A 13,009-nucleotide genomic window follows, 5' to 3' on the forward strand; every position below is an offset into this window, starting at 1 on the left:
AATACTCTTATTTTTTGTATCATTACGGTATTATTTAATTATAGAGTCGGCATTGTTTTGTTTTTTTTTATTGTTTAAATAGATGGAAATTTTAAACCCATAATATCGATGTCAAAATGCTAATTTAAGCTTTCTAATTTTTTTTTGTAAAAAGAAAAAAGTCACATTCACCTTAGAGTTAATAAGTCTGTCACGGAAACAGAGCGGTCGATGGTATTAATATATGATGGTGCTAAATCACTGATCTGCCCACTGATCTGTGACTTAAAGTTATGTTCTTGTTTGAATTTTTTTCAAGGCATATGGGGTGCATGTATGGGGTGGGGTGTTCGTTATTAATTTACAGGGAGAGAAATGCATCGTGATTAACTTAAGCTAGGTCGCTATATTATTTGGATCTGTTGGGCAGTGCAATCTATGAGTGGCAGTGCCAACATAATATCTTGCAGATATAGCACTCGTATAAAAATGGAAGGTTCTAGTTTTAAGGTGATAAAACACTTCGTGGTCAGTCTCTGTAGGACTCGTTTATAATTACATTAGTGTAATTGCTGAATACTTACGAGATTAATTAGATTTTTATGAGTTTTGGAGTTTGTAATTAAAAACTTTTTGCGAGCTGCACTGACATCTTTTATTTGTTTTTCAACAAGACATAGACAACGAAGACACTATTATGGGCTCGAACACAAAACTGCGATGCGACGCGATGCGAATTCGCAACGCAGAAAATTGCGATGCGAATTGCTGCGATGCGATATCGTGCGGCGTAGCGTCTCTCAGGGTGACCAACAACAACAACCACTGTGCGATGCGAATCAATTCGCAAGTTCTTGCGATGCGTCGAGGGAGCTCGCAGATTTTTGCGATGCGACGTCGCATCGCAGTTTTGTGTACGAACCCTTCATGTATTTAACAGATAATACTGTAATAACCAAAAACAAAAATAATAGATAATTAATTAGTCCTATGACCATAGACAATTACAAATGGCCATGGCTGATGGTAATTACTTATTTTCAGATAAACTGCATGCTCATTAGTTTTAAAAATATTGTATATTGCCTCCTAATCCCTACCATTAATTTTAATAAATTACTTGGAACCCAAATAACCATAAAATCAACATATTTTCAACTGCAATCATTTACTTTGATATGCAATAATCTTATTTATAAGCTGCATGGTATGTAAGAACTTGTTGACGTATAAACTAGTTAACTTACTTGTGAACTATTTTGCATAAACTATCTTTATATATATATATTTCTTATGTGCGTGTGTATGTCACTGAACTCCTCCTAAACGACTGGACTGATTTTGATGAAATTTGTTGTGTGTGTTCAAGGGGACTTGAGAATGGTTTAGATTCAGAATTTAGTCCGTGGGAAAAGGTTTTTATATATAAAATTCTCGTGTCACAATGTTAGTAACCGTATTCCTTCGAAACGTCTTTACCGATTTTCACCAAATTTTATATGCATATTCAGTAGGTCTGAGAAACGGCTACTATCTATTTTCATACCCCTAAGTGAGAAGGGTTGTTCACTCTTAACATTTTTTTTTTATTTATATGGCAATACAACGTTTGCCGGGTCAGCTAGTGAGTATATAAATTTGTAGTAAGTTTATGATGGACAGTAGTAAAGTGTCAGAAAAGCGTTAGATTATTATGGTTCCTTCACGGCTTATTAATGTGGCGGTAACATGAACACCTGCAGATTTTCGGAAAACGCAATAATTAAATTCAAATATGTATCACACATATAATTATAAATACGATAAAGTCAATCTGTTTGTTTTCCTTATATGGCTCAACTTATTTTGTAACGAACAATGTTCTTGTTTGGTAAACATAAGTACATAAATAAATAATTATATCGTGGTCTATTTCTGTGAGTAATCTTTTTCTGTTAAATAAATATTACGTAAAATTCATTAGTATTTGTATTGAAAAAAATGAATATCGAGTTATTATTTCCGTGATGAGTCCATAGACATAAGAATATTTTTAGACCACGAATAACTGTAATAATTACGATTGGTAGTTTTTGTGTAAATATTGATATGAAAAATCCATGTATGTTGTTATTTAATTTGCAAGTCTAACATAACTTTGTTTAATGTTTTCTCCATCATCATCATCAACCCATTATTGTCCCACTGCTGGGCACGGGTCTCCTCTCAGAATGAGAAGGATTAGGCCATAGTCCACCGCGCTGGCTAAGTGCGTATACCTTATAGGCAGACTTCACATACCTTTAAGATTTTTTTTATAAATCTCTCAGGTATGCAGGTTTCCTCACGATGTTTTCCTTCAACGTTTAAGCAAGCGATAATTAATTTCTAATACGCACATAATAATTTTCTCCAAACCTAAGACTATTTTTTTTTATTTTTTAATATGCGTACCTGCAAGTTTTAGGTAATATAGCGTTCGTAGCGTAGTGTAGTAGTACCTATCTTAGTGTTATATCGGTATATTTTGCAATGCTATGGCGTTCATAATCTATGCACCGCCAACACAAGAAATGGGCAGATTAAATGAAACAGTTATGTCATCTGACTAAATTATGTATTCTAGCACTATTAGGTTTTGCCCTTACGTAAAGTTCGATCCCTACCCGTGTATTAAAATTGAAATATAGGCGGCTAGTTAATTTGTATTACCCAACGTAAAGCTATAGTAACTAGAACCACGTTATGTCTAGCCTAGAAGTGGCTATTTTCGTATTTGTTAGTGTTATATGACAGTAGAAGACTCCTAAGCTTTCGGCAGGTATGTGTAGCACTCTGTGCGTAGACTATTTTGTAAAGGGACTAGGTTCGATTCTCCAATATGTAGAAATGTAAATGATATATTTTAAAACCGGTAATGTTACAGTCCGCCTGGGGGGTTACATCTCTTAACACAATATTATTTTAATCATACTTTTTTTGCAGGAAATTAATTTTTTTAAGCAAAATATGACAATTTCAGTTGGTTTTATACAATAGATAAGCGAAAAATTAATAAGGGTTTAAGTTTGTTCAATTGTGTATGACGGAATATTTTACTGTTTTAAGGAGATGGTAAGTGGTCTCTATTGCCCATCTGTAATCAACACTACATTATCATACACTTTACTTCTGAGAAATCATTTGGTAACTCTGGTAGGCAAATAGTTAAGATTAATCATTACTAAGGGGCATAATTTGATCTGTTTTGTATGAGAGTATCTTACTTATGATATACTTATTAAAATAGAACACAAAAACGTTTAATACCGATATTATTAGACGAAAAAAGATATTAGGGTGGTACAGCCCCTATTGAACAACAAAGGATCTTGCTGTTTACTTTTTTTTTATAATATAGGAGTAGCAGACGAGCATGCAGTCCACCTTATGGTAAGTGGCTACTGCCGCCCATGGACATCAGTAATCAACCCCAGATAGGATTAGATATTCCTACCTGAGGTCGGTCACAGAGGACTAAGCTGGAACGCCTCGGAAGTCTGTCTCCCTTACCACACCCTTCAAAACGGAACACAGAAGCGACTAACACTGCTGTTATTAGGTAGAAATAGGTGTGGCGGTGGTGCAGTCGAAGTCGAACCACAAAGGGTTCTACCACCTTCAAATCACCTTATTTTTCATAACTTTAAAAAATATTACGCTATGCCATTATTTAACTATAATGAGTAATTGTGTAGTTTGTATAACGAAGTTCAGTACTCAAGGTCGTCTTACATATTTTCTTATTACCAAAGAAAATAACCTGCTCTTAATTAAGTGGCAATTTAAACAAGTAATTATGATGAAACAAACTTAAGGTACGACAGTTAGTTTACAAACTCCGTGGTTTAGACATTTTAACGCCATCTATGAAGCTACTGGGTAGTTAAAGAAAATGGTTACAGAGACATCTAGTGTCATTTGCAAGAACTTCAACGTATGTGATCGGAGCGTGTGGTTTGTTGAACGAATGAAAGGTGGAACTGTGCACAAAAACTATTTATTACTACAACAACAATAACAAAATAACATGACTTGACGCTTACATTTTTAAGTTATTTATACATTATATTTAACATTATGTTTCTACCTAAAAGCCTACATAGTAAACTTTGGAGTGGTAGTAAGATGAGGCTACCTCGGAGTCGTGAGGATCCTCCTTATGAGCTTGTTCTTCTTGCGTTGTGTACGAGTCCTTTACGGACTTTTCGGTTATTGGCACGACGGATACATTTTCTTCCAAATTGACTTTTTCGTGGTCAGCTGGCAATACTTTGTAGGAAGGCCCTTCTACCGTGTCCATTTTAATGATGGACGCATCAGTGGTCTTAATGGGCTGATATTCAGTATTAACTTGTGGAACAGATTCCGGGAGAACGGCTTCCCTGGTTTCGGCTACAATGCTACTCTCGTCAGGTTTCAAAGAAGACTCCACGGTAGCTTCTTGCACGGGTTTGCTCGCGGCTTCTTTGTTCAACTTAGTTTCCTGGTACTGATAGTCTTTGCTAGGGAAGAAGTGGTTGATCTTTACACCTTGGCCGATGGGTAGGAACTGTCTGGTGTGTCCAGAAACTGAGTACGCAGCATCGCTGTGTTTGTTCACCGTCTTGCTCACTACTGCGTTAAATCTGTAAATAGTTAGATTAATTTAGAAAAAGCCTTCCTATATACCTATTGTGTTTTAAATGAATGAATAATAATAAATAGTAAAAAATAACAAGTTAAATCGCTTGTTATATGACTCAGTGATAAATAATAAAAAAAATTAAAACATTTCACAAATAAAAGATGTTTTATCAGTACGATAATCTCTCAGTATCTCAAGTTTTAAACACTTTCACGCAATCAAATTTATTGCTTAGGCACAAACTTTGTAATAGTAGGTTTATTTTAAGATTACAATCACAAGACTAAAATAACGCGTTGGTCCAATAATCGATTTATAGAAGTGCATTGCAACCGAAAGTGGTGTGGTGACCATTTCGTAGGTAATACTTAAAAAACATCTTACATCTGTATAATAATATATCCCTTGTATTTATAACTAGCTGACCCGGCAAACTTTGTACCGCCTCAAGATCTATTTATCAAATGTATTTCATTTAAATATAGCCTATGTTACTCGTGGATAATGTAGCTTGCGAATGGTGAAAGAATTTTTAAAATCGGTCCAGTAGTTTTCGAGCCTATTCATTACAATCAAACAAACAAACAAAGTTTTCCTCTTTATAATGTTAAAAAAAATAACCTTTTAATTTAATATGTAAGAGTTATTTATTAATGTTTAATACGCAAATCATTTTGTAAAATTATAGTAATGTGCCTGGGATTCAAACCTAGAACCCCAATTTAGCGGTTTAATTACCAACTACTAGACACTCACTGCTTTTGCTATTACCTATACATGAGCGATAGTTTCACCCGAAGGTCGATTTCTGGCCAAATCCAAAGCCGAAGTCAATTGATCGACTATCACCAGAACCTTCGGCCGAAGCCGTATCATCGGTAGGATACTAGTAATAAATACATTAAACGTACCCATTGAAATCATCAGCGTTGTACTGCACCTTCCTCAAAGAGCCATCAGCTTCAACGAGCCCATACTCCCCACGCACTCGGTGCCCATCACGACTCTCGTAGTGGTGCTTGTGGTCACCAGTCTTCCTGTCCGATACGGCGTATTCGAACTCGTATTTGGGATAGGCCTGAAATAGTTTATAGTAATAAGCAGGGGCGGATTTAAGGGAGGGCAACCGGGGCGGAAGTCCCGGGGCCTCCACAAAAGAGGCGCCCCCACAATAGAGACGTCGGATTTTTTTTTTAATTCCGACTAGTAAACACTAGTAAAAAACAATATCTTTTCCTTTGATATCTAGAGTAGTGTGTACAAACATGAATACTGGAAGAATCTACCGGCGTACCGGCCCTGGTAATAAGTAGCAACAAAAGCGCTTTCTTCACTCATAATTCTACAATTGGATTCCCTTGCTACGTTGTGGTTGGTATAACGTGCGATTGTAAAATCTAAGTTTATGAATGTATCTTGTGTACACATATAGGGAGATAAGTACGTATATAAACAGCTTAACTTTGAACAGATTTCAGCCTGATCTGGAATAAAATGTGTGTGTGTGTGTGTGCTAAGCCGGCGACTATGCTGAATGAAATAAAATTAGACTAAGAATGGAATCATAGGTGCGACAGTAACCTAAGACACGACTGTCGCTCGAATTCTCTAAGTTAAAACCTTTAAAAGCTTTTCTGGTCTGTAGGGTTATTATAATTTTAACAATAGAGTAGCATAAACAAATGTTCAGGGTATGTGGGAGAAAATATCTTTAAGATTAACCAGCATCTTTGCACAAGAATAAATACATATCGTCGCTTGAAAGGTCTAGGACGCAAAGAAGTCCCTTTGCGTGTTAGAACTTTAGACTTTCCTGTAACAATATCTAAAATATAATTTATATACAAAATACTCACAAAGGTTTCATATTTAACAACTGACTGGGCACCAGGGGGGTGGTACATCTTGAACACTTGCCACCCATTGTTGTTGTCTGAGTCGTAGCCTTTCTGAGCGCCGTCGGCTTTGTCGACAATCACTGCCGAGTTGATGCCCACAAAGCAGAAGAACAATAACATCTGGAAATTGTACAAATAGTCCCATTACTGGATTTTTGAACCTACTTCAATTCAGTTAAATAAATAATCGAGTATGTTGAAATACTACTAAGAAACTTAAATAAACACTATTAATAGACACTGATAGTCCCACACTAGGATTTCTTGTATCGTTGATCCTATAATAAAAATATAAATATATTGTTTATATGACTTCCCAACACAGGATCGAACCTGAAACCTTCTACGTGTCAGACTGGTATGGTGACCGATCGCCCACGGGTCGTCGTATGTGTACGAGGAAGCTCAAAAATGTTATTACATTTCCTTCCACAATTGGTTTAAATGGAAGTACCTCTACTATAGAACCAAGTAAAGCTAGAATATTTTTAAATAAATATTTTAATTTAAAATAAGAGATTATTAAGAAATGTTATTACCATTGGAGACATCTTCAAATGTTTAGGATGAACCGTCGCTATCGGAACGTACTAGCGAACTGTTGATTAAACGAGGTATTATTATCCATTTTATACTTTCCTATCACCTATTATATAAATTTCACTAAAACTCTAATACCGTAGTTCGATTGTAGTTAGGCAAGAATAAGGTGGAATCACTTTTTCTGATATTATCAGTGCCACAATAATTTTGGTATCCATTGTTATGAGACGAGATCTTTAATCGCTAAACAAGCAAATTTTTCGAAATGGTCGAATTCGAAACTGTACCAGCCATCATGATCAACATAATGATAATTTATACTTATATGTAAGTACTTTTCTATAGTTTAAACAATAACTAAAATTATTTTGTGAATCCCGCATATGTACCTTTTGTGCCAACTATAATATTTTTAGACACCATAAGTAAGTGCCTCGAAAATAAAATATGAGTAAATCTTTCTAAAACCCTAAAACCTAAAATACTATATTAGGCATGAATACATAAAAAGATTTCATAAGAAAATCATAGTAATTTATTTTCAAATTTTGGGAAAATTTCTATTAAGTTCGTCTTCTTTTTCGTTCGTCTTCTTTGACCCTGGCAGGGTAAGGTACATTTTTATAATCCCCCATTATACTCATTAATATTTTTAAGTAGGCAAACTTAATATAATGGTAGGAACAAATAAAGATAAACGGACATACATAGAGGTGTTTCAAATTTTAATGTGTATAGATAGGTTACATTGAATTTACTTACATACTCAACGCGCAATGTATGTATATATAAACTTAGTAAAACGATATCAAGAAAATGTAAGATCTTTTTTCTATAGAAAAAGGAATGAAATTGTTACGTTATTGTTTCCAAAACTATTACTTTAACAAACAATAATTCGACTTTCGTGTTATTCATAGAGATATTTCTATATATCAAAGAGATATATAGGCTATTGGCAGACTTATGAGAGATTCAACTACGTACATTTTAAAAAAATCTGACGGGGTTTTCTTCCGTGCAAAGCCGTGCGCAACCGTTAGTCTTTATTAAAAGTATTATATGTTAAAGCCGTAAAGCGTTCATACATTTTTTCGAAGAGAGTGGGTATCTGTTACCGAGCTATCTTGGCCGTCATCGCCACTGCCCGATAAACACGATGTTCCATTGTAATACTCCTCTCTACAACCGAATTCGGTACAAATGATCTGCTGATAAGCAACTTGCCAATTTGTTATTTGCGAAGGCACCTTGTTAAGACTATTTCTATTGTATGATATGTTTGGTATTTTTAACTGGTTTTGTCTGAGTCAGGTCTGTCTGTACGTATAGCACTGACTTCGTGTTTGATACGTGTCAATGTGTCAAATCCAATTTTTCTACATTATTAATCCCATCCAATATGTCGTCAACCCATTACTGTCCCATTGCTAGGCAAGGGTTTTTTAGATTGAGAGGGACTTAGGCCATACTTTCTTGCTGGGCAATTGTGAATTGGCAGACTTATACACCCTTGAGCTTTTTTTGAACTCTCAGTCATGCAGGTTTACTCACGATGTTTTGTGTTATGTATTGTATGTATTTGTGTTTAAGCAAGTGATACGAGTACCTTATTAACTTTTAATATGCACATAACTTTGAAAAATCAGAGGTTGGAATTTCAATCTCAGACCCCCGTATGATAAACTGAGTTTCTTAAGCACTGGGTTGTTACTACTTGCATCCATCTAAACGTGGAATGAGAAATTTCCGAAATTTCGGATGAAAATACGGATTTCGTGCTTTCAGATAAGATTCTCAATATTATAAAGATTGAAGTAATTAATAAAAAAGTCTAAAAATATTATAAAAAGCATCGATATACTACTAATGTCATTGATAAAAAGAAACTGACTGTTGTGACGAATGACAAATGACAATTTAGATGAGTCCAACGACACCTCATATGATAAAATCTGTCAAGCTTTTTGTGCTGTAGGGCATGTCAAAAAACTGAAACTTGCCAAAGAACTGAAAAGAAGAAATGAAACTTACAAACGCTCGAATAACATTACCCTCCCCAGTCGGGTAAAAACTAGGCTTACAGTCATTTTTCAACAAAGAAACATTTGTAAACGTATTGTAAATAATATGTATTGTAAATAATATTGAAGGTGGTAGAACCCTTTGTGGTTCGACTCCAGCGGCACCACCGCCACATCTATTTCTGCCTAATAACAGCAGTGTTAGGCGCTGCTGTGTTCCGTTTTGAAGGGTATGGTAAGGGAGACATACTTTTCCGAGGCGTTCCAGCTTAATCCTCAAGGGTAGCGGCGCATCTGTGGCCGACCTCAGGTAGGAATATCTAATCCTATCTGGGGTTGATTACAGATGTCCATGGGCGGCAGTAGCCACTTACTATCAGGTGGACTGCATGCTCATCTGCTACTCCTATATTATTAAAAAAATGTACAGTCCAATCTCCAAAACTAATGAACTGGACATGAATATACGAGTATCTCATTTATTTATAATAATAAATAAATAAGATACTTTAATATACGAGTATCTTATTTATTTATTATTATAAATAAATGAGATACTCGTATATTAAAGTTTTTTTTAAACCTTCAGGTATAAGTACACCCAAGCCTCCATAAGTAGTTAAACACAACGAGCACCATAATTAGATGAAAGTCGTAAAGTTTCAAAAGTAGATGAACTCTACAGTGTCAAGAGTAGTATTAGCGTTCATCTTTTTTTTTATCTGCTTATCTACTTCTGGAGCTGACAGTACATTTTAGCAAATGCCTTTTTAATGTCTTGCATAAATGCCTTGCATAGCTAAAATTAATAATTAAATATAATAACCGTATAATTTATCGTTGGTAAATTTACATTGATGTGTTGCCAATGACATTTTATACTAGACACGTTATACGCCCGCTAACTTAAGAGAAAACTTGAGCGAAACTGCTTTGATAGCACACATGCACGTTTTTTATTTTACTTACCTTTACTACATAGACAAATGTTCTATAAGGGACAGAGCTATTAGAACAATGTGATAAAAAAAGACAACTAGTGTTTGACCTTGCGTTTCAAGTCTACGCAAACGTAAATATTGACCATGGAATATAGTGACCAATGATTACTTCAGTCAAAACGGGACATCGATTTTTTTATGTCAAATACTTTTTACTTGAAAAAATATAGTTAAATACTAAAAAACACGCTTTTATGATAAAATTAACTAAAAAGTAGGAAATAATTTTCAATCTATGAATCATTTAAGGAACAGTAAATAGTATAATTGTGGAAAAAATGTGGGGCGCTTTTTACAAAACTGGTAAATGGAGCACCCCATGTTTTTTTTCATAATTATACTATATACTGTTACTTAATTGATAATGGCAACGGTTCATTTCGGAGACAACGGCACGAAGCATCGGAAAAAGGGACTGTCCCGTTAAAAACTGGACGTATGGTGGCTATCCCATTGATCCGCATGCTTGTCAAAGACAATGAAATAATGGAACAGAAGGTAAAAAATGTCCAAAACTGTCGATAATAGTTTTAGTACGTCGTTTACGTAGAAATGTTATAGTACAGTTTAACTAAATAAATAATTATTAAATAAAAATATAATTTGAAAGAATGTATCTATACAGATGTATCGACTGGTTTAAAATATATGATTTAAAAATAGTTTATATTTATTATCATAGATTAGTAAATATTACTCACTCCTAACAAGAAAATGTACCCAGTTTTGAGAATTGAAATAGTCGCGTAAAAAAGTTTTGCCACGTCTCCGTGCTAAAATGTCTCTAAAATATTTGAAATAATTATTTATTTATTATGTAAATTACGCAGTATTAGTTATTTATTCGTAAATTTTCTCTAAAAATGTTTTTATTTGTCAAGAATTCAAAAAAAGGACTTACTATTAAGCCGTTTGTGGCTTATTTCAATTTCAAGGCGGCGAAGTATCTTTACTAATCTATGTTTATTATTAGAGATGCGCCGAATATTCGGTTGGTATTCGGTATTCGGCGTATTCGGCATCTTTTTTGCTATTTGTATTCGGCCGAATTATTCGGTTTTGGTGCCGAATATATTCGGTTCGAGTAGGTATGTCTATTTTCGTGTATACACGACACGGTACATAACTAAAACACAAAACTTCTTATGTAAGATTTATGTTATATTATAAGTCAAAGAAATCCTATGACAAATTTAATTACATAAAGCAATTAAACTTCAAATCAACATTTATTTTAATACCTCAAATGAACATATTTATTACTTACTAGCTGTGCCACGCGGTTTCACCCGCGGTAAAAGTGTAAATACTCTGAAGTTTTCATGGGATTTAACTTTTTTGCGCTTATCCCTAATTCTTTTTCCAAAATGTATGTAGCCTATGTTACTGTCTATAACCTCAGCTAACTGCCAATGAAACTCCCGTCAAAATCAGTACAGCCATTTTGAAGATTAGCCGGAACAAACCAAAATTTAAATAATATTTCTTTCGTTATAAGTACCGTATACCCTTTTATTTTATATGTTTCTATATTTTATATTTTCCTTTTATGTTATATACTATTAGTAAAATGTTGTTATTTTGACATTACAAACAGACACTTAAATTTTAATTATTTGTATAGATTCTATAGTTAGTATAATCAACATATTTTTTAAACCTCAAATCAGTATTTCTTTTTCAAATTTAAATCAACATTTTAAAGTTTTAATGAACACAGGTCACTGGCAAATTGATAATAATGGACACTATAAAAGAAATAGTAGAATCTGTTTACGCGGCAAAACAATGAATTGGTAAACCGAATAATTCGGCCGAATATCCGGTTCGGTAAAAGTTTAACCGAATAATATTCGGTATTCGGTTATTCGGTGAAACCACTATTCGGCGCATCTCTATTTATTATTATCAGTTTTATTTTACACACGACCATTAATTGCAAAGTTGTGTAAATTTTATAAATGTACTAGCTGACCCAGCAAACATTGTGTTGCCATATAAATAAAAAAAATGTTAAGGGTGAACAACCCTTATCACTTAAGAGATATGAAAAATAGATAGTAACCAATTCTCAGACTTACTGAATATGCATATAAATTTTGGTGAAAATCAGTAAAGCCGTTTCGCAGGAGTAGGTACAGTAACTAACATTGTGACATGAGAATTTTATATATAAGATTCTAATTTTACCGTGGTCTTTTTGAGGATTAATTTCTGGCTATACAAAGATTATTTATTAAATTATGTTTAGGTTAAGGAAGAAATACGACCTTAATGATTGAAATATTTATTCAATTAAAGAAATTTTAAAATACCGTATACTATCCTATATAAATTTTATGGTAATATTTTTTATTATTTACCACAGGTATCGAAGGAAATTTAAAGATTAGGATACAGAATTTCCCATATATCGATTTTATTTTATTAAAATAAACCATAAAATGTTATATTTTGACTAAAAACACACTAATATAAAAATTAAGCAGTGGGATCTTAAACTATAACATACGACATATGAACATCGTCAGATTCAATAAAATGTCACTTCTGTTCTGTTGATCTATGACCATGCATTTTGCGTCTTTATCACTTTCATTGACAAAAACATACTTTGTCTCTTTCTGGTTACTCACGTAATCATGGCGGATCGAACACGAAAAATAAACAAAATTTAATAATTTCTCTTCATTTACGTGTGATAGGTGATTCCATGAAGTTTGTTTCTTTTTCGAGCATAATTTTTGCATTTACGCATTGCACAAGAAGGCATTTTGAGGCTTTAAATTCAAAATAATGACGTTCAACGTGTTCAGTGACATTCGTGTGTATTACTACGCCGCGCGAGAGCGACTGGACTTGGCTGGAGTCGTTTTACACCACTTGCCGTATTTTGTATGTTTCAAGTTTTGCCCGCTT

At 33.9% G+C, this 13,009-nt stretch overlaps 1 protein-coding gene across 1 annotated transcript; it reads right to left on the reverse strand.

The window, feature by feature from the left end:
• Positions 1-4,087: 4,087 nt before the first annotated feature.
• On the reverse strand, positions 4,088-7,232 carry CPR94 (cuticular protein RR-2 motif 94). The gene is made up of 4 exons (XM_073084561.1): positions 7,062-7,232; positions 6,481-6,642; positions 5,536-5,702; positions 4,088-4,625 (listed from the first exon to the last, which is right to left on the reverse strand). The coding sequence occupies exons 1-4, from the start codon at positions 7,071-7,073 to the stop codon at positions 4,088-4,090; spliced, it is 879 nt and encodes a 292-aa protein (XP_072940662.1). The 5' UTR covers positions 7,074-7,232.
• Between the last annotated feature and the right edge of the window lie 5,777 nt (positions 7,233-13,009).

The sequence above is a fragment of the Epargyreus clarus genome, unplaced genomic scaffold, assembly GCF_041222505.1.
Source record: "Epargyreus clarus isolate Ecla_fem2 unplaced genomic scaffold, WU_Ecla_fem_2.2 ptg000021l, whole genome shotgun sequence".
Lineage (NCBI taxonomy): Eukaryota > Metazoa > Arthropoda > Insecta > Lepidoptera > Hesperiidae > Epargyreus > Epargyreus clarus.

Bases quoted from the DNA above. Each gene is read 5' to 3' on its own strand.
- CPR94 (XM_073084561.1), bottom strand. The intron at 5,703-6,480 runs GTGAGTATTTTG...AAACTATTTCAG, and splicing joins TTGTTAAATATGAAACCTTT to GCCTATCCCAAATACGAGTT. The intron at 4,626-5,535 runs GTACGTTTAATG...AACTATTTACAG, and splicing joins AACGCTGATGATTTCAATGG to ATTTAACGCAGTAGTGAGCA.